At 49.2% G+C, this 27,710-nt stretch overlaps 1 protein-coding gene across 3 annotated transcripts in view; it reads right to left on the bottom strand.

Annotated features, from left to right (window-relative positions):
* The window catches only part of LOC111835931 (nuclear receptor coactivator 3-like), a 35,512-nt gene extending 16,483 nt beyond the window's left edge, over positions 1-19,029 (bottom strand). For all 3 annotated transcript variants that reach the window (XM_072715645.1, XM_072715646.1, XM_072715647.1), the window contains exons 1-2: positions 18,886-19,029; positions 1,110-1,214 (exon numbers count right to left, since the gene is read on the bottom strand). In XM_072715645.1, the coding sequence (XP_072571746.1) occupies positions 1,110-1,195 (86 nt within the window). In that variant the 5' untranslated portion in view covers positions 1,196-1,214; positions 18,886-19,029. The remainder of the gene's footprint in view (positions 1-1,109; positions 1,215-18,885) is intronic.
* Positions 19,030-27,710: the final 8,681 nt, after the last annotated feature.

Raw genomic sequence — 27,710 nt, 5'->3', positions numbered from 1 at the left:
CGTGACTGTTCTGGTAAATCATGGAAGCGATAAGCACTGACGTCAGGAAAGAAACAGCTCAGGAACCACAACATCTTTTAGAGGCGAAGTCGTGGATAAACAAGGTTAAGAGACGTTGGTGGGTTTTTCAGTAAATATAGTTTTCATTTTTATTTCAGTTCACGATTTATGTTTTTTAATTTATTATCTGTATTCATTTCAGTTTTAGTTTATGACAACACTGGCCCCAACAAGCCCAGTGCGCACGTACACACACATGTCAGTCAAAGAAGAATAAGCCCAAATTTTAGCCTAAACATTTTCTTAAACATTTATTTAATGGAGATTCTAAGGCAGGAAGCTGACAACTTCATGGCTTTAGTAATGAGTGTATTTAACAACTGCAAGGACAAAACATACTAAGAAGCTCTCTGTATTGATGGTAATTTAATAAACATAAATAGACAACAATTAGGGTGGGTTTTGCCTATTCTGGCCGTCCATCACCCAGAATAGCTCCTGTGTGTTTTCCCTTCAGGTGCTCCTGCATAGCCGTAGTGCCGCCGTGGTTCGCTATCGAAACTTTGCAGTGTACAAACCAACTTTCTGTTTAGTGATAATCTGAACTACTCCCATGATTACAGTGATGTTGAAGGAAAACTTTTATCATAATGAATTGAAACATTTTAGAAATCAAAAACGTAATTTTATTACAATTTCAAAAAACGACATGTTGATTTAAAATATTGATGTCAACGCATTTCCAGCTTCAATGTGAACAACTACATCGACTAACCGCAGCCCGAGACATTATGAATCATAGGATTGGTCTCATTTGAGGAGGATGCAACCGATGCATCCTTGATATTTGGGGCGTGGCAAGAACCCCATAAGGGGATTTCATCCGTTCTCTGGAACTGGTCTTTGGCAATGGAAGGTGACGTGAAACAGATACACAAGAACACAAGTATGGTCAAGTACGCATATTGAGAACACCCAGTACTTCCCATCCAGCCACTGCACCACCGTGGTTAAACTCTCTCACATTCAACAGTCATCAAAACACTGTTGAGCAAATAAGGTCAATCTCTGAGAGAATAGCGCCCCCTTTGGGGTGTAGGAAGACTCACCCCAGGCCAGGTGTCTCGCAGGTGGAGAGCTTGCGTTTCCGGTCAGAGCACAGCTGCTCTAAGGAGTTGTCTCCCAGGCCGCTCATCTTGAGCACATATCAGCACCTGGTGGCACAGACATACACAACAGACATGAACATCCACCTCCCACCCGCACACAGGCTTTAAAATGGCCATGCTGCACGAGGCAAAAACACTCACGGTTCCTTCCTGTTGCTACAACGCTCTCACCCCTGGGTAAGAATCGCTTAGCACTCAGTTATCCTGCTTTACGTGCTTTTCAGGAGAAATGGCAGATAACGCATCGGAACTTCCTGGGATACAAACGTCATGCGTGTGACTAAAATCTTCAGCCAATAAGGGCAAAGTTGTGTCGTCACAGAGGCGGTTCCAGTTTGTGCAGCCGGCTCAGAGGTGCTGCACGATCTGTCTTAAGTCGTCTTGCTCTCGCAAGGGTTTTGTACCATGCGACATGGTGATGCATGGTGACGTTTTGCAGCGCCGGCTGAAGTTGGACAAAAAATTCTAATCATGATGCATTGCGTCAGGACCAGAATGCATTGCTTTAAGCCAGCGCTGTAAGTGGCTGCATGAAGTCAAACGCACCCTGTGACTTTTTAGGTTCAACTGATTGGTTGAAAAAAAATCTTGGTCTGGATTTTTACTTCCCGTACCTGAAATGTCCACCTCTGGCTACAGCACAGGGATACACAGGACACCCCTATACTTCCTGTTAGCTGGAAAGTTGTCCTGGTTCACATTGAGTTGACAACAACAAAATAATATCTTAATTGCTCAAACGGCTTATTTTAAAGGTTCACTGCAGGTGTCTAATTAAACAAGATTCTTTTCCCTCACCAGAGACAGAAATGCTTCTAGTGACCGGCTGCCCAAGGTGAGTTTCTGAAGCACGTCTCTACCTACGACATTCATTAACCAACGGTATCCACCCAATCACACCTCTGGAGCACCCTGGCTACCCACTAGCTGATTGGCTGCCAAAAACAAAGAAATTACCTACAGCAAGGCAGCCACGCCCCCTCTGCCTCCACCCCACCTCCTCTCAGCAGAGTGAAATTCAGGCACGCTTCTGAGGTCGAGACCCTGGGAGCCCCTCAGTAAGGAGGAGTGCACACCCCCAGTGAGGACCCCCTCCCCCCCACCACGTTCTAAAAAAAAAAAACATGGTAACATTAACTTCACCGTATAAAAACCATTAATGTAAACTTCACCAGGTCACAGGCATGGGGAGATGTACAGGGAACATTCTACAAGGATGTCACGCACGTATGGGCACAGAGGTAATTAAGAATAAGAGGGAGCTGCTGGGGGGGGGGGGGATTTTTTACCATAGACATGCGACTCCTCCCTGGCTGTGGAGGAGTCATGTGATTATTCAGTCACATGCACAGCCCAGGCAGGTAGCGAGGGGGCAGGCCAGGCAGGTAGCGAGGGGGCAGGCCAGGCAGGTAGCGAGGGGGCAGGCCAGGCAGGTAGCGAAGGGGCAGGCCAGGCAGGAATCCAAGACATTCCCTTTCCGTCTCTGTCATCCTGCACACGTGACCCCTCCCTCCACCACCCATCACACTTCCCTCTCATCCTAAACAGACCCCCCCTCCCAAAGGGGGTTGAAAAAATGATTTTCCTCCTGCTGCCAAAGCTCCTGCTTGCCCCACCCCACCCAATTTTCACAACTACATGTCCCAGCATGCACTGGTCCCGCCTTCTCACCTTTTCTCTTCCGCCACAGAGTTTTACCTCTGCGGGGGGAGGGTTCAAGGTGGGTGGCCATTACAACAGTGATGAGCAGGTTGAGAAGGTGTTCCATTACTGCTGTCTAATGGGGGGGGGGGGGGCGTAATTCTCTGCTGGATCTCTGTCATGTTCCCCTTCTTTTTTCAGTTCTGTTCCCTCTCTCCCTCCTTCCACAGTCCTGTTCCCCCTCTCTCCCTAATCCATAGCCCTGCTCCAACTTTTCTTTCACAGTCCTGCTCCCTCACTCCCCCTTTCTTGTTCTGTCTCTCCACTGTCTCTCTTCCCTCCCCTCCCCACATACTGATAAGGAGCTGTTAGCTTACTGGTTCCTCCAGGCTACATGGGAGCAGTCTGGGCATGTGGGTGACAAGATGCGACAAGCCACTGGGGGTGTGTGTGTGTGTGGGGGGGGGGCTGGTTGACCACCCATCCTTCATGGGGTGGGGTCGGTCGCTTGCCCCATGCAGAGCCGCCAGAGGCCGCCAGTGACGCCACGGAGCCTTCCAGCCCCAAGTTATGAGCTGAGCCACATGGTGTGCCATCTTGGGCGGAGTGGCGGTGGGGCTTGAGCAGGCATCGAATCGGGCCACCCAAACAGCCAGCTGGCACCAAGGTAACATCTGCTTTAGCTGCTGAACCACCTGACCAGGAGCTCCACTGCCCTTATTCCGTTATCCATCAGCTACCCTCCAGCCACCCCTCACCAAAGACCCAGACTGACACTCCCCAATCCCAGGCTGACCCAGCCAGCTCTGACAAAATGGTACTTCAGCTACTGCAACCGTCACATACCTTGTTTTAAAAATTAAATTAGCAGAATGTGAGTTTTTTTGAAAATGAAGGGCACCTGGGTCACGGGAGTCTGGAGAACTGCCCATGTCCATCACCCCATGTCATGTGACACGACCTGACCAATCGTGGCACAGGGCCCCGCTGCAAGGCTTCCTCCCCCTACTACTCTCCAGTGAGCCTGCAGGCATGACTGTGCGGCGACATGTCGCAGGAGGGACATAAGCAATCTGGACTGCACTCTGGAAGGTTCTCCGGTGGCCCAAGAACGCCGACTGACATGGATGTCACAGCAGAGGGACTGCAGCCTGTGCCCCCCCCCCCCCATGATAGCTTTACACTGGGGGGCCAGGATAGTACTGTGCAGTTTGAACGGTATAAACAGTATACGATATAAATTAGGCCAACGGGAGAGATTTTGAATAAACCGCCCTACCGCAGAAATTTCCGCTCTTCGCCCGCAAAAATGACGTAATCAAGTCACACCAAATAAATAATTTATTATTAATATGATTTATATGAAAATTATTTGTATGATTATTGCCGCACCTGGCAGCAGAGTCCTGCACGGGTCTGATTTTGAAAAACTGCACCTGCCTGTACCCGTCATACGTATCCGAACCGTTATCCGACAGAAATAAAATAAAATTCCACACCCGCTGTAAATAAATACCGACACCCGACCTGCACCTGAATGAAAATCAGAATTAAAGACAAAATTTAAATTAAAGACAAAAGTTTATTGGCACAACAAACAACCAGTGACATGTGCAACATCAGTTGAAAAGGCATAGCCAAATGTAAACGTTGTTTAATAACAGCCTAATAATAATAGTAGCCTACCTCCAACTCAAATAATGTTTGATATTGCCATGCCCACACATACCCTTACCAGCTTACAATCAAATGTTAATAAAACTAAAACTATATAAAATGTACATTAGGCTACCCTGCATATTATTAGGTTTTATAGGCTACCTACGTGCAACGTCCATTTTCCTTTGATCACCCGATTGGAATTCATACGTGAAGGCATACACTAGTGTTTGGTGTGGTGCTTTATATTACTGTGTAAAAAAGGATATCGTTCACAGTCGATGGCCTCAGCTGACTCCTTCACTCCCGGATGACATATCCGGCACATGAGAAATCTCACTCACTTGAGGCGCTGGATGCCAGGATAGTGAGAATAGATCTCGCAGTATGAGTGATATTGGGAAACAAACGCTCATGCTCTCTCCACCAAGACAAGACGTCAAAAGAGTTGTTTTCATTATCGGAGATAACTTCCCACACGTCGGACTTGATTTCAGTGGAGGTTTTGGCCACAACTTTAAACTCTCCACTTGCTAGTTTTCTTTTCAGCACCTCAGCATCCATTTCGAACAGCTGCAGGAGATCGCGCGTGTTTTTTGAAAATGAAAGTGGGAGAGATTTCCGGGAATGCGCGTTATGCATAAACTGATATGGATTTTATGTTTTACCATCTTGAATGCAGGGATTTTTTGTGTGTCACTAAAATATAGCCCTAGGGTATGTTTTTTCGCACATGATGTTTTGAAAACCGCAATTTAGACCCGCACTCTCCTGTGTCTGATCCGACCCGAACCCGTATCCGACACAGTAGAATATTTTTCACCAGTTTCATCAAAATTTGCGGGTCACCCGTCGGGAACCCGAACCTGTGCAGGACTCTGCCTGGCAGGACCTTCATGGGAGAGATGGTCATTCTAATATAGATGGAGTTATGACACTAGTCTAATTGTATTACTTTTGTAGCTTTTGTTTCCTGCTTACCTACAGTTTACAAAACTAACCTGTGTTTTTAAAATAAAATAAAACCAGGGAAGTTACTTGAAATGTTTTCGTATTTTTTCTATAATTGCAGATTTGCACAATAAATATTCTACGTTCACAACTACTTTGAAACGTGTTAACAGTTTGTTATACAAGTTCCTACTGCAATGCCTTTGCTATGGACATATGTTACCATTTCAAACAGTTATAATGAAATTTACAGATCAAATTATATACCGCAATATATACCGTCTATCGTCTATGGTTCAAGTTATACCGCAATATGAATTTTATGCCATATTGCACAGCCATAGGCACAGGCGTAACTCAGTCTGGGAGGGAGAATGCCAACAGCAAGGAGCACCAAAGCAGCTCACGGGTTACGCCCCCGCAACCAAGTATCAACCCCCCCAGCACCTGCCCCCCCATCAGGCAAAATCCCACTTGGTTTCCATCTCACAGACCACAGAGATACATTCGGTTTTTCTTTGACTGGCAGCTCCCCAAAGAAACAGACAGCCGCACTGACCAATCGTGCGAGCAGGCGGTCAAGCACTGAAAAGCCACGACACTAAACGCAGAGAAAAATAATCTGCCTGCTTATCATCACCAGCCTCTGGTTTCCAGAAAGCTCTCAAAATTAGACCAGTGGGTTGCTGAGCCAGAATTTGTTCTAACGCCCGCAGGAGACACCAAAAGGATCCTGATGTTCACAGGAGTAGATGAACGACGGCAGATAGACAGGACGGCGGGGAACAGAGGTGCCCGATCTGAAGAGCACTTCAAACCGCCTCATCACAAATACAGCCATGTGGACGGGCTTATTCTTTTCTTATTCACAAGGAGAAAGTAACCAATCAAATTTCTCCTCCCAACCCCCTGCACCCCCATCCAATGAGGTGCATTCGAGGAAGAAAAGTCTGGCTGTGTGACATCACCACGAGCCACCGGGACGCCGCCTCCCATTCAGCACACACAGCTGGCACCACTCAGAGCCACAATGCCCTGCCGGTGTCAGTCGGCGTTCGCCCACACCACTGCATACAGTGCACAGCGGCGTCATAAGGGCTGCTGGTGCAAAATGTGTGGGTTTGACAGCCTGGGAAGGAGCGGCATCAGGGGGCACATGGCACTTCAGACAGAAAGGGCCCAACAAACGGGCAAAGCTGCGAGTCACCGTGGTCACACACTCCGGCTCGGAAAATATACCCACAATTCCCTCCTCTGCCACCACCGACCCACGGCAGAAGTGAATCACCGCACAGGCTCGACTCAAAGTGTGGTGTCAGCACTGGTACGAAGGTACGAGGTCGTGAGCTCGCTGGCGCCCCCAGAGGCAGAAGATCAGCAACGTGATCACTCCCATTCTACTGGCTGACAGCCACAGTTGCTGGAGTCTCACTGGCTGAGGCCACGCCAAGGAGGAAAATAAGTAATAGGCAGCCCCCCCCCCCGGCACCCCCCTCACTATGCCCTCCAGATGAACTACAGCTCTGAAATGGGAGGGGGCTCAGGAAGCGAAAGACGGAGTGTCCTGTTTGCCTTTCCCCTGACGGGCCACACCGTCACTAAGCGGACTGACTGAGCATGACTGAGCATGGTGGGGGGGGGGGGGGGGGGGGTCGTTCACGTGAGGAGGGATCAATCTCCGAGTGTCACTCACAGATGTCGGGCTGGGCAGACAGACAGCCAGGGTGGAGGACCGGAGTGCAACACAGAGCTGGTCACCGAGGGAGGGGGACAAACCGTCAACCAAAACGTCTGCCTGGAGGAGAAGTGAGGGTGGAAAGGAGCCCAGACGAGACATGTGCAAACCATGTGTGCACAAGGGGGGGTGGAGTGGCAGGGGGTTCAGAAAGCTCTGGGTTTTAAAAGCCGTCTGAATGCGCCTGATCGCGCGGAAGGAGGCTGGAGCACGAGCCCAACCAGTCACGGCTAAATACACCAAAACGAAACTGGGCAAAGGAAAATGTGCCCACCTGCCATCTGAAAGGAAAGGCACCGGGCTGTCTGTGTGTCTGTCTGTCGGTCTGTGTCTATCAGTGCCCACCTGCCAGCTGAAAGGAAAGGCACCAGGCTGCCTCTGTGTCTGTCTGTCGGTCTGTGTCTGTCAGTCAGTCTGTGTCTATCAGTGCCCACCCTCCATCCAAAAGTAAAGGCACTGGGCTGTCTGTGTGTTGGTCTCTCTGTATTCCCGTGTAAATCTATTTCTGTGCATCTGTATTTCTCTGTCTGTGTGTGTCTGCACAGGGGGGTGAGAACAAGGACACGGGGGCAGCTAGGTGACAGGATGACGAGTAGGGGTTAGCATGTGAGTATCACTGTCACTACTTACTTGTACTCAGTGTTAGAGTAAACATGAGCGTAATAAGAGTGAGAGTATGTGTCTTGAAAACACACTGCACTGCAGTGAGTATAGGAGTGAGTGGGCGTTTTCAAGTACAGTACTTTTGCTTTTCCATTAACTTACAGTTGAGTACCAGTACCAAAAGTTCCAGTAACAAAAGTGCCAAACCAGCTGGGGTACTTCTTTGGTACTTTGGGGTGGGACTTTCTTTGTCAACTGGTTATGCAAATAGCCACTGAAACACGATACAAATGCTGCCTTGAAAACAGTTGTGAACTCAGAAAATTATGATAAAGTAAAAAAAAAAATAAAAAAATTGGCATGGCAAGAAATTAAAAAGCATTTTGTTGAGTATACGAATACAGCAGGCAAACAGTGTGCTGTCCTAGCGATATGATTCTGTTATAATTACAGTAAAACCCCGTTACAGTGGACTCGCTTATAACGGAATATCGTCTATAACGGACGAGGTCCGCTGGTCCCGGCCGTGCGCCTTTACAAACATGCAGAAAAAGCATCGGATATAGCGGACTCTCATATAACGGAATTTCGCTTATAACAGACAGACAATTTGGTCCCCAGGGCTGCTTTTAGCTGTAATTTTGTTTCGGCTATAACGGACATGCAGCTCCGCCTACAAGGCGCCTGGCGTGCCGGTGATACCCAGCGCAGATACGTAGTCAGGAATATTAATAGTCACGCATCTGGTCAGGTAAAGTTGGATTACTACATGTACAACATAATAATCTATACCACAAGTGTGTCCGCTGTGGTGTGGCACGAGTAAATGGTGTCCTGTAGTTGTGTTCTGAGCATACAGCAACTCTGGGTATAACGGACTGTTTTGCCAGGTCCCTTGAAGTCCGTTATAACTGGATTTTACTTTACAACAATAGGATTTTGTTGTAATAAATACTGGGGTATATAAAAAAAGAAGTTTATTAAATTTCTCACAAACCCACCTTCGAGTGATTTAAACGACATGGATGACTTACGATTGTGCGAAAGCAGCAGAAGTAAACTTTAAACTGATTTTTTAAATATATGAAAATCCATAAAAGGAATAATTAAAATTGCAAAGCTTGCCAAGATTTTTTCCCTGTGACAGTAACAGAGTACAAATATTTTAGCGAAAATTTAACCCCCTGCGCTATGATGTCGATACAGAATTGAAAGTAAGAAAAAGCCTTATTTTAATCTAGCTGAGTAGCGATATAAGAATCTAATGTGCAAACATGCGATGTTGGTATTAATATCGCACATCATCCAGCCCTAAAATATACTACAGCCATTTTTCGAATTCAGTACGAAATTGTTGTGATGTCATTCGGCACTGGTACCAGTTTTTATATCAGTGGAAAACCAACACCTTGAAGTACCGTACTTTTGGTACTTTCTCAAACTACGGTACCAGGTGCGGTGGACAAACACCCAATGACCCAGTATTGCAGTGTGTATGGAAGTGAGTACAGGCAGAGTTGGGCTGGAATGTCAGACTCCCATTCACCATCCTCAGATCAGAAATAGAAAATTATACCTCGCTCCCCCCCCCCCCCCCTAAGGAAATGAGGGCACTGCTGCTGCTTGGCGCCACTATTTATAATGTAATTACAGGAAGCGGGGGGTCAGGGTGTGGCCACAGTAAGCAAAGCACTGGCCCCCCCACGGCGATGAGAGAAAGCTGGGCCTGCAAGCATGGCTGCAGAAACACCAAACTCGCCGGGCACTGGCCTCTGCTGTCCGAATTACAGGGGGGGGTGGGCTCTGATAAACATTATGGAAGCGCAGACAGGAAGCCGCAGGTCGGGGAGAGGCCACACTGGGGCGTGACATCATCCTGGGGGGGGCTGCACACGTACGTGCCCTGGGAAGCCGCAGCGGCCTGGACCCTGAGCTGCCGTCACACCCCCACAGGGTCACCAAACGCAGCCGAGCCTAAAAGCTGACCTGAGCACCCTGGACATGTGACATGGGAAGAGGTCGTCTTCAGATTAAAGTGGGGGGAAAAACCCACCTTTACCCAATAAAGTGGCTTTTTCAGGCTCCTAGCACACTACTGGTCAGAGGGGGCGGGGTTGCATTCCTGAACCCCCCCCCCCAGGTGGTTTGCATAAGAGACTGATTTGAGGGCAAAAAAGCCCAATTGGGGGTAAAAGGGGCAGATCAGCTGATCCAGATCAATGGAGCACAGTGCAGGGATGGGGGTCCACCTGGGGGGGGGCAGACCTGAAGGTACTTTTGGATAATGGAAAATAAAGGGTGACAGTCAGGATGAGGTCAACCCTCCTGGGTCACTCTGGGGCTCAATCTTGGGGTGTCGGGGGGGGGCTCTATTTTAAGCAACCTGTGAGGAGGAAGGAGCCAGAGGTGCAGGGGGAGGGGGGAAGAGGCACACAAAACAAACGGTGACCTTGGAAACAGGAGCAGCGGCCAGACCGTGCGTGCTGACAGCAGCAGGGACGCAGGCATTGTGGGGGCAGAGCCAATGGTGGCTCACTGGGGACTCGCTGAGCACGAGATCGGTCGCAGCCAAGAGGGGGCGTGTGGATGGCGTGTGCTTCTTACAGAGAGGAGGTGGTCGTCGTCGTGCCCCCCCCACCCCCACTGCATGTCGTGAAACAAAAGGGGCCCTTATTTTAAAAAGAGCATCTGAATCTGTGAGTGCAGAAGGAGAAGGGAGGAAGGCATCCAATATGGAGCCGCCGTCAGACACACAGACCTGCGCATTAAACCCCAGGGGGTGAGAGGGACGCCGAGGCCGTTCGCCTCTATGGTTTCGGGGGCCTGTCCTCCATCTGTTAAAGGTGAGTCACATGACCACATGGAGGAGTGGCTGGTGACACGTCACCCCTCCCCCAACCCCTGAATGAAAGGTCACAGCCCTCCCCCACCATGGTGGGATATTAAACAGGAGGGGCACACTCATCCCGCAGTCAAGGCACAGTGTTTTATAGCTGCAGCAGGACAAGCAAGGAGGATCTGAGCAGGAGATGAGCAAGCCAGCCACCCTGAGGGTGATGTAACCTCAAATCAGACAGGCAGAAAGTGAGAACGATTTTATATATAAAGAGAGAGACAGAGACATAGAAAGACAAAGAGAGACAGAGACAGAGAGAGACAGAAACAGAGAGAGAGAGAGAGAGAGACAGAAACAGAGAGAGAGAGAGAGAGAGAGAGAGACAGAGAGAGAGAGAGAGAGACAGACAGAGACAGAGAGAGACAGAGAGGGCCACCGGCCGTCTCTCAGCTTCAGAACGAGCCAGAAGCAGAGCTTTATTCATCTTGTGAAATGTGGTTGACCCTCCCCCACACGCAATGAAAGCTGATTCCCGACGACAGGGAGTCTTTTTCAAATGGTGAGCCATGCGCACGGACACAGTGCCGGGGAGCCGAGGACCCCCCCAATAGGGCCTCACATGCGCACATGGACTAAACACAGGAAAAGAAAGAACAACCCCCCCCCCCCCCCCCACAGCAGGGCTGGGCAGGTCCGCTGAGCTCTGGCGAGGTCAAAAGTTTACCGTGGTTTCAATTTCACCTCTCTCCAGCCAATGGGAGCGGGGCAGATCCAGCCAATGGGAGCAGGCCAGATTCAGCCAATGGGAGCAGGGCTCAGCCACCACTGAACTTCAACCCACTATAAGGATCCAGCTCGCGACACGCCGACGCCGAGCCCCCCATCCCCCCCAGCTAAATCTCATCCAAGGAGTGGAGCACAACAGAGTGTGGAAAAGGAAGGTGAACACTGGCAGATCACTGGTTACTCAGGGGTGTTTCGCGAATTCCAGCCACGCTGGTCTACACAGGTTCACACACGTCGCTGCCGATTACGAAACTTCCCTTACGCCCCCCCCCCCCCCCCCCGCCGCCTCATATCGCCGGAAAAAAGGGGAAGACACCAGCCATATTGCGGGGTGTCGGGGGCGAGCGGCAGCTGTCACATGCGCTTGGTCACGTCCTCCAATCAGGGAGGGGGGGTTCCTGGGTGTGCTCTTCACCCCCGTCCCACATGACTTTGCTCAGCGGCACCCCCAGCCCGTGCCCCCCTTCGACACGCCACTCCTGCCTAGACATGTGTCTCGCGGCTCAGAAACTCCCGGCGATGGGCTCGGACCTGCGCGAGGGACCCAGCGCTGAGGCGGCCCACATGAGCAGCACCAATGCATGGGGGGGGGGGGGCACAAGAGCGGCAAAGGTTGTCCCTGAGAGGAGTTGGAAATCCAGACAGATGGACAGATAGATGCAGCAGATGGACCAAGTGCTGGCTGACAGACAGACGGGCCCAAAAAGGAGCAGGCCGACACAGAGGCAGAGACTCAGGAGGAGGGCTGAGGCACAGACAGAGGGACAGCCTCAGAGACAGGAAAAACAATGAGGCACACACACAGTGACTGACTCAGAGGCCAGAGAAACGGTGACTTGGAGACAGAGCAACTGACTTGGAGGCAGAAGGGAATGGCGAGGTGGAGAGAGCAACTGACTCAGAGGCAGGAGGAACGGAGAGGCGGAGAAAGAGAGCGATTGACTCGGAGATAGGAGGAATGGCAAGGCGGAGACAGGGAGGGGCTTCTGGCATGAGTGGACTGACAAAGCTCTTGCAGATCCTAACATATCCACTGGCTGGGGGGGGGGGGCGCATTCAGCATTGATTAGAAGGCCCTCCCCTCCAAAAACACCAGGCGCTCAGCCATTGATCAAACCCACCCACCCCCGGAGAGAACGGTGACAAGAAATACTTGGGAAGAAGAGAATAAAGTGAACAAAGTAACGATTGAGATCAATGCCTGGCTTGGGGTGTTAAGTAGCAATGCCACCAAAAAGCTGTCGATGCAGATCAGTAAACACAAAACGCACAGGGGGAAGGCGGAGCTTAAAGCACACAGGCCACAGGTCCCGGGTTCGAATCTCAGCAGAAAATAAAAATAAAAATAAGGAGGGGACCACACACACAGACCCCTCTGGCACGCTGGGGTCTCAGGAAACCCCCTGCCACCCTTGGCATTACCTGCCACCCGGCTCTCTGGGGCAAGTTGTCCAGGTCGACTGTTCCCGCCACGGGGTCATGCCCCCGACCCCTTCTGGCACCCTGTGGGGCACAGCGATCACAAAACAAGCTGTGCTGGTTCCACCCGAAGCGCGTGCACTGCAGCAGAGTGGCATGGCATGTCTGTGGCTTCTGGGCACACACACAGGCTGTGCCCCAAGCATGTCCAGCTGAAGATTACCCACAATGCCCCCTTCTGAAGGGCTGGGCGTATGAATGGCTGGCTCACCGGTGGAGAGACGACTTTTAATGTGGAAACTCATGCATTTTTTTTTTCTCACCTTCCTCTTTCTAGTCTGTGCACAAAAGGCTTTTGTTTTTACTGGACCTAATGTCACAGAGACAAAACCACCAAGCCCAGCACTCCCAAGACATGGTGAAATTAACCCCCCCCCCCCAATACAGGCACACACAAGCCTTTGTTACACTTCACAGTGCGCCCCCTCAAAAGCCCTGGTAAAACTTCAGTCACAGCACCCCACGTTCGGCTATTTAAACCCAGACAAAGCGCACGTCACTGCATGTTGGATTCTGCCCACTGCGGTGCTTCCTCCGGGGGCACCTGGGGGTGTCCGCATCAGGCCCATCGTGCTCATAGGTTTGCCCGGCCCCCCCGCCTGAATGAGCACAAGGCTGGGAGGATCTAGCCAGTAAAATTGCAGAGACAGCCCCCACGGAGGTGTGCTGGGAGGGCCCCGACCGCTAATGACAGGAGGAGAGTGGCTGAGCGGGAGAGAGAGACTAGGGGGGGGTGGCGAACGGGAGACAAAGGAGTTTGGCAGAGATGGAGGGAGAGGAAGAGGAGGGAGGGAGGGAGAGAGAACTGGAGCAGAACCGGTCAGAGCAGTGGGTAAAAAATGGACAGGGAGGAGGGGGTAGATACACAGACACACAGATGCAGAACAGCCAGGACGGCCAATCGGAACCCGGGGATGAGATAGGCGCAGAACCCAGCTCCACTCAGAGCACTATCAGCATTTGACCGCACCTCTAACCGGCCCGCGGTTTCGGTGCCAAAGCAGGAGGGGGAGGGAAGCCAGGGAGGGTAAAGGGCTCTAAGGACAGCAGCTGTCTGGGCACTGGGAATGGCACCCCCTGCAGGCCAATGCCTCTGTGTGCAGTGACAGATAACAGACCTCAGCACAAAGCAAGGGTTTCCAGAATGTACCACTGTTACAGGCCGAAAGGCAGTCTGCCACACAACGGCTACCAGAACCGGCCCACATCCCCTGCCCAGACCCTCAGCTAAGTGCGGAGCTGGGGGTGCACAACCAGAGCTTAGACCCGGTGGGGCAGAGGGTCGGAGAGCAGATGAAGCATCACAAGCGAACCACATGACCCCCGCAGAGTCAATCAATACACCATCAAACTGAAACTGGGCCACGATATAAAAACAAGGAAGAAGCGAACGGAGCCAAGGCGCAGGGGGGGGGGCACCACGTGATAGGGACAGTGAGCCACCAACGCCCCCCTCTCTGCTGCAACGGACGGGGCTCCCATTCACAAGCACGGTGTGCCGACGGCTGGAGCTGCCGTCCGGATGCCGCGCACGCGCTCCGCTCAGACGGTTCGTTCGGCGCACGACCTTGAGGCTGGCGCGCGGGACTCCATCACCATGGCAACGTCGCTCTGCACAGCCAGTCACAGCTGGATACGACCATCACCCACACACATGCGTGCGCACTGTCCCCCCCCCCCCCCCCCCCCCAAAACACACCTCAGATTTTACCAGCAGTGGCAAGGATGACGGAAAACCCCCCCCCCCCGCCCCCCGAAACATAATGATAATTGAGACCATCTGCAGCAGCCCCATTTCAGCAGAGACAGCCTTGGAGCCACGGGGCCATTTGGTCGGCCTGCGCAGCGGCGGGCTCATGCAGAGCAAGGCGGCGTGTCGGGCTGCAGGCGAGCCAACACACTCCCGCACACAAAGACGGGGGACCCAGATTCCGAGCCTTCAAAACAATACAGAGCGACGGCTGAACTGGGACTCTGCACCGTCCGTGGCAGAGCAGACGGAGGACCCGCGTGCAGGACTGAGGTTCCATGAGGCACGTTCCCACGCAGACGCCCGGAAGCCTCCGAGACGCAGCAGCCGCTGTGGCACTTAAGGGACCCCCACAAGACCAGAGCGCCTTCCCAGGCTGCTTTGTAACATGCAGACGGGCCCCGGCACCCAAGACACCGAGAGCAACGTGGAAAAACCAGGCTGGGATCATGAAGGAGCTAACAATTGCATGAGCACGAGTGCGCGCACACAGACATGCCTGCTAACATGCTAATGCGCGAGTCAGCACAAACACACACACGCCTTCCCTCATGTTAACAAGCGAGCAATATTGCACACACAGATGCTAACATGGTAATGAATGAGCGCTAATATAGACCACACACCAAGTGACATGCTAACGAGTGAGCAATAATCCACAAACATGTCTGCTAACATGCTAACGTACATGCAGTAGCACACATGCACAGCTGCTGGGTTCAGGGGGCTGTCAGCACACATGCCAATGTGAAGTCTGCAAATGCAATTATTATGGACACAGCCTTATAACAGAGAGGAGGTCTCTAGGAGAACCATTTTACAAACAGCCCCCTAACACCACACAGTGTTGCAAACCAGTGACCTGATGTTAGCATTATTTTAATGACCTGGATTTGAAGATACTGAATAAGGAGGCAAGCTGACCACAGAAATTAAAAACCCCCATCACCGAAAGCCAGGAAACAGGACATAAACAGGCCCCCAACAGCCCCAAATGAAGAACTGCAAGTACTTTGGTCCCATAACCAACCCAAGGGAGAATGGGAGTACAGGGAGCCTCCTGCCTAAGAAAGGAGCCCCCTTGGAAACTCCACTCTGGCAAGAAGGACGGCTACAACATTGCAGGCACGAGTCCCCCCCCCCACCCCCACCCAAATCCTAAGTGTGAGGCCAAGGGGCCCTGCACCGGCTGCCAGCACGTTCCAATACATTCTACGAGGATACGGTACACATGACGACGCGGGCCGGCCTGGGGCTGTGTGCAGCTCCACGACTCGGAGGGTGAGAGAGTGAAACTCTTCATGCGTGAACTCCGGCTCAAATAAACTACACAGCTACAAACAGAAGGAGAAAATGAAAATGAGCAAAGGAGATGCTGTCAGCGTGGATTGTGCAGGCCGCAGAGCCGCCACGTGCCAGCCAGAGGCATGCTCTCCGCAGCTAGACCACACTCCGACTGCAGCTGCCTGCCCTGCACCCACCAGCAGTTTAAAACCAACTATTACTTCTTCAACTAGTTAAATGGCTGAATGTCTAAGCCACCTATTTGGTAAAACCCACTCCGGGAAGCCAAACATCGGATACGACGCCGTAAATATCCAGTTCCAACTCCGCACCCTTAAACACTATGCCACCTACTGGTCAGGACAGTGATCACGATGTAACTACATCATGCCATCAGCGGACAAAAGACAGTCTGGCCCAGTACTGTTGGAGGGGATGTCACTAGCATCGCTGCAAGAAAGGCCACCGTCACGGCGAGGGAATATCGTCACCCAGGGCCCCAGATCAACCCCCAGCAGTTATGACACACCCTGCTGCCCTGCCACTCAAAAGTACCCTATCACCAAGTAACAACAGGTTGCCAGGGAAACCTACCAGCCCACGCATGCAGCACACACGCGCACACACTTTAACTTAAGGACCCACCCTAGAGTCATGCCACTTTATGCTTAAGACATACATACAGCTAGACAAAAACAATTAAACAAAGGAAAACCGCAAATAAATTAAAAAAGGGCTACTATTCCTTACAGTTAGAGCCTGACTAAAGTGACACAATCGCCAAAGCTTTTTGGAAACAGCTGGGGTGTTGAGCACTGTGTAACCTCTGCGTGCAGCAGTGCACAGGCACTAAAACCCAGGCAGTAAGAGGCAGGATGACACACAAACAGCGATTCATGCACAGGTGGGTTAAGCACAACCCGCCGACAGCCCAGCCCTAAGCCTTACAACCACAGCGTGGAAGACTGGCAGAAATGGTTGGACAGTTCTACTCCTACCATGAAAATATACCCTAATGTAGCTAATTAGCATTTTCTACATGCAAAATAGTGGGCAATTCACCAGAACAGAGGGATAAACAGTAACAGGAAACAAATTAAACATTTAGAAATAACAAAATAAAATATTAAGTCTCAAACTTCCAGGTTAACCTGAAACTATGTCAGTACCCAGTGAGAACTGGTCACTGTTTCCTAAGAGGAACCAGGACACATTTTAATGTTAAAAAGTGGTTGCGATGTGGGGCGCTGCTTCTTAAAGGTCCTCTGTGTGTCAGAAAGCCAGGGGAAAAATTGTTACGGTGTGAGCGAGGTACACCTGGTGTTTGTGACTGGTGGAGAATGTGAGTGCAGGGCGGATCATGCCTGCCTGCACGCACATGTGTGTGCGTACGTGTGTGTGTATGTGGGGGGGGGGGCTGCCACCGTCCCTTTGTCACCTGTAGAGTCCCCATGCAATCTGCTGCCCCTCTTTCAGCCCACAGCAGAAACAGATGGCTGTGGCACCCGGGGAAGGCATCGACAGACGCTCCGTGCTTTTAAAATCATTTCTACTTCATAATCCCGCCGTACTTAAGAATCAAAGCAGTGTCTGAATGATGAACAACGCACTGATCGGCAGCCGGCCGCCGGCATGAACCTCCACAGCCGTGACCATTAAACTCAAAGCGGCAGCAGAGATTCACTAAGCCCCGCCGGCCCTTTGTCAGCCCGGAGTCTACAGCGAACGACGGTCAATGAATCCGAATGACACTACGGCGAAAATCATCATCGTTATTAAGCCATATTAAACCATCATTAAGTCATCCAATATGGAAAATTTGCACAGTGCGTCTCAGATTTCAACTGCAATTGAATGCGCGAACGCCACGATGTAAACACTTCCAGAAACGTGCACCTCTGCAATGCATCGGAAACATTCATGTTTATTCCCCTCGGACCCTGGAGCTCGGCCTGCGCAGCGCGGCGGCATCGGCCGGCAGGACTCATCACGTCGGGGAAAAGGTCGCAAGCCGGTGACCGCCGCCCTCACCCCCACAGCCCTGCAGCCCGGCACCACGGCCACACAGGAGCAGGGCGATTTATCACCGTGCATCTATCGGCAGCCAGGCGGCTGTGCACAGTGATCGTGGGGGGCGGGGGATTCGCCCAGCAGAGGCATCGCAGACCGTTGGCCAAGAGTCGGGGCAGCCCCCCCGACACGCACTACCAGCCGAGACGGCGGCGCTTTTTCCGGGGGGCTACCGAGGGACAGTAAAGTGCCCCCGCTGATTTATAAGGACACTTGTAAGCTGCACACGGAGTCCCCTGTGCTCTGTCCGAGTGGTGAAATGCACCATAAATATTCTATTCAAGTTAAAGTTTGCAAGTCGCGACAGTAGAAAAACCACCTTTATAATCCCCCGCACAAACTTAAAAAACATGCAAGCGTGACGTAAATGGCAGGACGGCATTTCACACGAATAAATGTTTAATACCAATGCTGGGTATTTAAAGGGACGACCGTAAGGCGCGCGCATGCCGAAGCAGCACAGCCCAAATGCTGATAAAGTTTGCAAAAGAGATCAAACGGCGTTAAGCAGCACGTTGCTCAAATATCTGCCTATATTTCCAACACTTGCCCAAATGCCGAAAATGTTTTTGGTTTGCGTCAGAAAGGAGAGAAAAAAACTTTACAAAATCTTGGCAGGTTTTGAGCACAGCCTTCTCTTAACTTAATGTAAATAGATATACTACTATTGGCGGGGTCGGGAAAGTGAGCCGCCTATTTTCCAGCAGATTATTGCTAAATAACATTTAAATGCATCCTTAAAACACAGGGACGGACGCGGCGCGACAGCACAGACTGCGATATGACTGTAAGGTAGCTGCTGATATCTCACCAAAGTCGATCTTCACATTTTTCATAACGGATTACGACTAATCAAGTAACGCCGAAAATCTCACGACCCGGGCCACACAACATGCAGTAAACGAAGCCACTCCGGACCTACCAGTTTCGGTATATTCCTCACAGCTCAGCAGTTCCTTTTTTTCCCTCACTCTTAACTCTCCGCCATCTTCAGCAGTGTTTGTTTAAATGGGAAACACTCCTTAAGCGCAAGAAGGCAGTTTGTATCGCGCCGAAGGGCATCATGGGACGTGTAGGGGGGACCTTCAGAAGCAGCCTTCCTGGTTCTGGATTTACTCCTTAAAATGGACTACAAATACAAGAATTCCATTAGACATTAAACAGAGCAGAACTAGAGATGGCTAGAAGGCAGTTTGTATCGTGCCGATGGTCATCATGGGCAATGTAGGCGTGCGCTGCAGACACAGCCTTCCCGGTTCCTGACGTCGCCTCGAAAATGGACTACAAATACATGAATTCCATTAGACGTTAAACAGAGCAGAACTGGAGACGGCTAGTAGTAGCAATATAGCAGCAAAAATTCTGTATTTATTTTGTACAATCAAGGTCTGCCGTCGCATTTCGTCATAATAAATCAGATCAACTAACATATTAAAATTAGGCAGCTGCAATTTTAAGTTAAAGCACTGGGTGTGTAACATAGTTAGGTCATGAAATTTTGTTGTATCTTAATTAAATATTCATGAGGACTCGCATTCCTGATTGTCCACGTTTCTGTTAATTGCAACTTTGAGGGGTATCTTATTTTCGAACAGTTATGTCCTTTATTGTATTTCATCGATAGCCGCAAACATGTAATGACGCCCAACAATAAATACTCTCGACAACTCAATTTTACCATTTTTTATTCCTCTACTTTCACAAGTGGCTCATAATAACATTCCGCATTTTATGCAATCTTTACCATACAAATAGGCTGAAACGCAGAGTAGGACAAGCGAAGCGAAAAGCAAGTGACACGGAAAATGCATACAACTATGAGATCTTATAACAGGATAGCAAGGTGCTTTTTCGCCAGTCACAACAGAAGTGTTTAAATCGAAAGTAAACCCTTCAAATAGCACAAAAGTAATGAACAGTTCCGATCTATTCATCATTTTCAATTAATTGTGCCACGACATTATATAATTTAAGAAATTCAAAAGGTTCAACCTTTACGGCAACAACAACAACCACAGGAACATTAATAATTATATTAATAATGTTGATGATGAAATGACAATAACAATGAATTCTGATGATAGTGGTGATTTGACGGTGCATTCCTTTCCATTTAATTAAAATCCATATAATACAACTGACACATTTAATGCATGTGTACACAACCACAGTCACAGGTATGAAGGCAGTATAATCGTTATTCTATCAAAGGTCAGCACAGAGTCGCATTATTTACGCCGATAACCTTGTAAAGAAAGAAAAAATGTAATTTTCTGTGCACTGTATTGCCTATGACTCTGGGCGGATGGGATGGGCGTCCCACGCCAGGAGTGACTGGGGGATCCGGGGGGCTGCGCGACCCCAGGGGCCCGTCTCGTCTTCCCGGCGCGAGGTAGCGCCAAGCTGGTCTCCATGGTGATCCAGGGCGCACCAGTATAGGATTTCAGCTGTTCTTTGAGAAGGAGAGAGACAACGTTAAAAGGAGGCGGGGGGGAAGGGGAAGGAGAAGCAGAGGAAGAGGGGAGGGAGGTCGCGGAAAGATGCACTTCCCAATTAGTCCACTCGCAGCTCATTGCATGTGCATATTTGAGCGTAATTGTTATATAAATGCTGGCCCGATAGACAATAACATACACATATTTCCAAATTAAATATACACGTGGTGGGCGACAGTGAGACATAGAAACAAGAGACTTAAGGTGTCGCACTAAATTAATCGCTCGCTTTAACGCCTTTCAAACAGACGAACAAAAGGCGCCTTAAAAAGCGCAAGCGCAGTGCCGCGAATCACTTGTAATACGCCCGCTTCGACAAACTCATTTAAGGTGAATGAACACAAAGCAAATCATTAAAAAATACTGCGTTGAACTTAAATCTTTGGCATATGTTGAGCAGTGCTAACAGGATGCATAGAGGACTCTTTGTCTCATACCTGGCTTTGTTTTGCTTAATTCATTTATAGTAATGTCTGATAAATTCGTTAGCACCTCTGCGTCTATTAGATGTTGTGTTTACTCTTCGTTAATATCATTATTTAGAGAGCATTGTTTTCTATCCACAGAGCCCCAAGAATCTTACAACACCCCCCCAGGCCCAATGTAAAACAGACTGTTTGATGGGCCAGATGACTCGACTCCCCACTCCCCTGCCGTGAGATTCCACACATTGCTTTACCAGCATTGTCCACCTTTGTGCTGGTCAGTTCCACACCCTGATCAGCTTTCACCACAATGCTGATTTTGCTTCAGTATTTGCTCGGCCGCCCAAATAAATGGCTGCATGGCAAACACACCCCCCGCAATCATTTCAGAGTAGATACTGACGGAACGAAGCATTCAAATTAAAATCTGTTTAGTTGCTGTTTTTTTTTTTTTAAAGAATCCCAAATTCATTCTGCTGCATCCATATCAAGGATTTTTATTTGTCATTGTGCATACAGAAGTACAACAAAATCTACTAACAGGTTCCATAACATAAATAACTTGCATTCATACACACATATTACATACATAACATATCAATCAAACATAGCATAAAATAAATACTTATATTGTACTGAACACAGTAGAACTCAACAATATGGTTGCAGCCTGCACAGGGAAAGTAATGTTGAAATGATATCTCTGGTTCTCCTTTTCCCCTTGCCGCCACCCTAAGGCACCTTCAGAACAGTCCTTGCCTTTGGCCAATCAGCATCAGTTACTAATGCCCTATAAAAGCCCCCAAGATCCATCAAGAGGTGGATACGATCCCCTCAGGAAGACCTGTGTGCAAGCCCCAGGACTGAGAAACTGGAGCTCAGAGATCAAGGTGAATGTGCCAGATATGAACATGGCTTATAAACACATACATGTATCAATATACCTTTATAAGTATAATGAAATAAATAACGTATGCTGTCGTCTGAGGGAGTGGGGTCCTGTCCAGAGTGACCATATGTCCTGTGCTGCCTGGGATAGGCTCCAAGCCCCCGTCACCCTGTATGGGTTAGGAAATTTGACAGAGGGATGGATGGATGGATGATAAAAATGCTGATTATAAGGGTTGTAGGGCTGTAACGACACAAAACTACCAAAAAAACTATGTGGTTTTCCAGCTCAAGTGTAATCACAACACAAACGCAGTAATAACACAGTGCTGATTCGATGGGTTCACTTCAGTCCACTTAGACGCTCCCATTAGGTCCAATTACTTAAGGGCCATGTGGTGGAAGCTGAGCCAACGGCTTCTTTGCCAGAGAGGCTATTATTCGATTAGTATTCAGATGCTGGGCGGCACAGTGGGAAGGTGCTGGAAAGCACTTCTATAGGCTCAACTTGTGATAAATAAAAAGAAATATTTAATGTACCTTTGAAGAATTATGGAATAGATGTTTACATTGTTAACTGGCTCTACAATAACTGGCTATATAATTGTATGCTTGTTACCTGGTCTTAAGCATGGGAGCAGAGCTTTACCTGGAGAATGAATGATGAACCATTAGGTCCTGGGTTCTAATAGAGACTGGCTTAAAACTTTTCCTGTACTGCTGAAAAAAGTTTTGTGTGCATACTAGTGTTGGGAAAAATCCCACTCGTGGGATCAAGACCAGACAATCTTCAGAATGCAGACATCCAGTTCCTTCATTCAGATTCATCACAATTCTGTACCTTTTTGGTCTGTATATAAAGCTAGGCATCTACTGCAGGATCATGGGTGACTTCTTCAAGCACGGCACCCCCAGGCCCATCCTGGAGTGTGGATTTGAAGGCCTCGGTCTCCAATCCTGCCCCCCACCTGGCAGGTACATCAGCAGGTGCCTGCCAGACATCTAAGAGATAGCAACAGGCTACTAGTTATACTTCACTTTGTTCATGAACTGGATGCCCAGATTATCAGCATGAAGGATGATTGTGAGCCTGCTCATCAGATAAATATGTTCAGCTTGCCTAGGATACAGTATTGTGCTTTATTCACCTCACAGTTTAAGTATTTCCTGAAAAGGATAGAATAGATGAGAATATCTTTTTGGTCAATGTACATGTACGACAAAGTTACGAAGCAATTCAGGCTGATTTCTTCAGTCAGAGGTACTCCTGTACTCCTGCCTGAAGGATAATAAGTTAGGGGACACACAGAGGGACACAAAGAGGGACACACAGGGAGTCAGATGAGCGGAGTCAGACAGAAACACTCCAAAAGGACACAGACAGCAACGGCGAATGCTCTCTGCTATATCGCCTGTCCACTTAGCATTCAAAGCAGGCGAGACTTCCTAGGGCAGCAGCACACTACAGCACGCAAATAAGGTGGGAGCGACTCCCTGGTCGCACGTAGGAAGAGACGCCCAGCCAGAAGGGCTCCCTCAGCCACTCCTCAGAGGAAGCTGTCAGATGGACAGTGAAAAAGGGAGCCATTCTTCTACTCATGCTTAAATGAAGCTCTTGCTCACCACACTTTTATTCTGTTATTTTTTTTCTGGAGTACCACATCTTCGAACTTGAACCATGTCACAAAGGTTACCGATGTCATGACTTGCAGGACAAAAGACATGAGAGCAGGTATTGTGGTGAAACAAAAGTGGGTTTTTTGAACTTAAAGAATAGAGACTGGAAATAAATAGAATAATGAGGGATCAAAAACTGGAGGGTTTGATGTCATTGACTGGACTGGGCAACAAAGGACTGGGAAGCACGTATATACAGGACTAACGAGGGAACTAACGAGAGGCAGCTATGAGTGATTTCCACACGAGGGTTAGGAACGAGAGGCAAGATGAGAGAGATAGGTGTAGCTTGTTAGGGCCATGACAGGGAGGAGACGGGCAGGAATATGACAACCGACATCCACTGAAAGCAAGGCCGCATCCAGACAAGCTGTGCTGTAACAAGCAGCTACATGTCATTGCATAGCTTGTGAAATCATACTGCAGATATCCTAGCATGCATCCATTTTCTAAACACTTATCCAGGACAGGGTCACAGAGGGGAGAACACATAAACTCCACACACACAGAGCAGGAGTGGCTTTCGGACACCCCGTCCTGGAGGTGTGAAGCAATAGTGCTGCCCACTGAGCCATATTATACATGCTGTATAAACACAAGAGCCCTCTGCCATTAGTGTTCTGAAATAACCTGAGTGGTAAAACCTGTCGCGTGTGTGAAAGAACCTGTCTAAAGAGGTGAATATTTTAGTCATGAGTGAAGTACCTGTTTTAAACTGTACATGTGTTTGTATGGTTGACAGAAACAGGAATGACAAACCAGTTGATGACTCAGTATGAGTGTCCTGTGTTTGCGAAAGGTAGAGACGACAAAATCCGCGAACAAATCGGCATCTGTGTTGTGTGTTTGTGAGAGCAAGAGATGAGAAACCCCACGAATCTGCGCCTGTGACGCATGTTTGTGACCAAAACTTGAGTTTCGATAAATGGAAATCTGTTTAGTGTGCCAGAGATACTTTGGAATACCGTGCATGAGGGAGGCAGACTGAGGGACAAACCTGGAATGAGTTTGTTTTTGTGCAGTGGGAGTGAGAACGGGGCAGTGCGTGGGTGCCGGTTTTCAGTGATACCAGAGCCAATCCTGCTTTGTTCCTGGTTTCAGAAAAGCACAAAGGAATGTGTTGTAGGGTGGGGTGGAGGGTTAGGGTATAGGGGCTGGGTGAGAGGTGACACACACCTCTCTGCCTTACTATAAACCTGAACCGGAGTGGAATGGCTGTAAACCGCAGTCAACCTCTGACTGACCTCCCTGAGGAAGCCTGTCCAGGTCAGTCTGCATGAGGGGGACTGTAGTGTCGCGGCAGGTGTCATCATTACATTTAGTCCTCTGCCGTTGCTCATGCGTGACGGAAGAATACTCCCCAACACTGATTGGGCTGTGCAGTGTTTTAACGTTTGTAAAAAATGGACAGTTTGTGATCGTATGATAAGCTTCATTCACTGGCTTCCTCTTGTCTCTGTTTCAGAGGCTGCCTGAGGACACCCAACGCAGCGTCACATGGGTGCCTGGGTAGGCTGGTAGGAGGAGCACCAGGTGCTTCGCAGGTAGCCAGGTTAATGGGCTGCGATGGGTTGTGTCTGTTTCAAAGGTATACTGACTTCAGAGGTGACTGTGGCTCGTCGGTGCCCCCGCCAGACCACTTCTGCTATGCTCAGCAACCCCCCACCACTTCGGTGCATTTTATTTTAAATAGAAGGTGCCTGCATAGCTAACACGTTTACCTAATGTATACACCGGTAAAATCTCACGTGTTTGTCCAATTATGAAGCTTGATAAAGTGCTTAATTCGAGGGTACAACTCCACCGCCGGCAGGAACGTCCTACCCAGTATACTACATCAATCAACAAATCATGAAAACCAAGAACTCTGCTTGGCTCCTGCAGTCGAAAGACATGCAGTCAGGACAGCTGGTGTCCCTGAATCACCTGTTAGTGCGCCGCCTGCCCTGTGCTGCCTCCTTCCCGTGACCCTGACCAGGATAAGGGGCTAGGAGATGGGTAAATATGTATGGAAATGCAGAATACCATATAAAACATCAACATTACTGAACATCTACCTTACAGAATATCTACCTTGCATCTGGCCAAACTAGTCAACCTGCCCTTGTTGAGTCATGGGTAAAAAAATCTAAAAAGGTTACATGATTAGGCACATGTGACACTATTATTTAAATGTAATGAACAGGAAAAAGAGACACAAACAGAGGAGAAAGAACAAGGATAATCAGGATGAGCAGGAGCTCACACCTATCACACAAAAAAACTGAAGGCGTTTCAACTTGAAAATATGTTACCTCATCACTTTGATATTCCACCAGAGTCAAATTAAAGGAGTCTACATCATCTACATACACTACATTATGTTATAATACATACATAAATTATTACCACTACAATACTGCACCCTACTTGTACTGACCTTCCTGGTAAATGGTTACTGGGATGTACGCCTCGAGCCACCCATATAACCCATATAACCCAGACAGGATCAGCCTGAATCGGCTAAGTGAGGCCATCTTGTGGTCTTACTACCCACAAGATGAGGGCGGTGGCCATGAACACTGGGTTTGGGAATGTGAAATGATAACGTTCTGGGGTGGCTGGTGCTGGATATGCAAAACATGCATATAAACAGACAAGTCGCACGTAGATACTTATGAATCCTCCTCAAAAACTATGGAGTAAAACTAGGCTTTTAGTTTAGTTTTAATGGCAGAAAATGAAGTGGCCCGGTTCCAAAGACCTGCAAAAGCATGACCACCCTTCAAGTTTAACTTGGGTGAAGAGCCACCCTGAGCTATGTGCAGAATGGAATTTAGTGCATGGGAGGGAGGACTGATGGACCAAGACCCAGGCAAGTATTTAGGGTTTGTTGAGAAAGTCTAACTGAAACATCTTTGTTGACCGTGTTCAAGGTGTCAGGCAGTGCCAGAAGACAGTCAGCCAGAAGGTGGTTGGTTCCTGTCATTGTGGTGACCTAAGTAGCTTTTGGAAGACACCTGTGGTGAGGGAAGCTGTCAAACTGAAGAAGGGGGCATTCAGGGATGTTGCTATAATGAGATTAAAGGTATTGTGAGGTCAGAAAGCCAGCTGTAGAGGCCAACATAGAGGGGAACACTGGTGAATGGGAGGAGTTTAGTGGCCATGGAGAGAAAGATTAGGTTAGGGTTTGGCAAACCGTTCAGTGCCTCTGGAGGGGGAGGCAGGGACTCTTCCTTGATCTGGGTTCAGCTGCAGAGGGAAAGAATACTTCTGAACCAGGTGGTTATGCCCTCACACAAAGAGGCAGTGTTGGAAACTTCTGGAGTATTAGAGTGCATCAATACAGCTGCTGCTGTGGTGGTCAGAGACCTCCATAGTGGAAGGGCTGCAGGCAGAGATGAAATTCATCCAGAGATGTTTAAATCACTGAATGTTGCTGCGGTAACATGGTTGATGTGCCTCTTCAGTGCTGCATGGCATGTGTGTATAATAACCTTGGACTAGCAGACAGGGATGGTGGTCTCTATTTTTAAAAAGGGGGACCGGAGCGTTTGTTCCAACTAAAAGGGGTCACACTCCATGCCAACATACTGGAGAGGATACTCCACCCGTCTTCTGGCCTGGCCTGTGTGGAGCGTGTCGGGGATGAGTATCAGAATCTCCAAATCTGAGGCCATGATGCTCTCTCAGAAAAGTCTGGATTTCTCGTTTCAGATATGGGGGAGTGTGTGCCCTCAGTGAAGGAGTTTAAAGTGCCTTGAGGTCTTGGTAAGGGGAAATGAGAGACTGACAGGCAGATCGGCTGGGTGACTGCAGTCCTGTGGGGGTCCAGGGTGGTGAAGCCATCAGACAGGGTCCATGATTTATCTGTCAATCTATATCCTTCTGCTCACCTATGTCCATGACCTGTGGGTAATTACTGAAAGAGCAAGGCTGCCAAAATAAGGCTTCTCTGTAAGATTGCTGGGCTCAATCTCCACAGGGTGAAGAGTTTGGAGATATGGAGGAACTTTGAAACAGAGCTTCTGCTCCTTCAGAGCCAGCTGAGGTGGTTTGGGCATCTTTTTATGGAAACCACCTGCTCAGATAACAAGGGAGATGTTCCAGTATGTGTGGGGAGGGGGGAGGGCGAGTATAAAACCCAGGACATCCTGGTGGGAGTATGTTTGGCCTGAGAATATCTGGGGATCCCCCTGAATGAGTTAGATGACCATGGATGAAGAACACCATCTTGACCTACTCAGCATGCTGCCATGGCAACCCTCACCAAGGAAAGCAGT

Source organism: Paramormyrops kingsleyae, chromosome 8, assembly GCF_048594095.1.
Source record: "Paramormyrops kingsleyae isolate MSU_618 chromosome 8, PKINGS_0.4, whole genome shotgun sequence".
NCBI classification, from domain to species: domain Eukaryota; kingdom Metazoa; phylum Chordata; class Actinopteri; order Osteoglossiformes; family Mormyridae; genus Paramormyrops; species Paramormyrops kingsleyae.
Note: the sequence above shows the minus strand (reverse complement) of the source record. Positions and strands in the feature narration are given on the sequence as shown.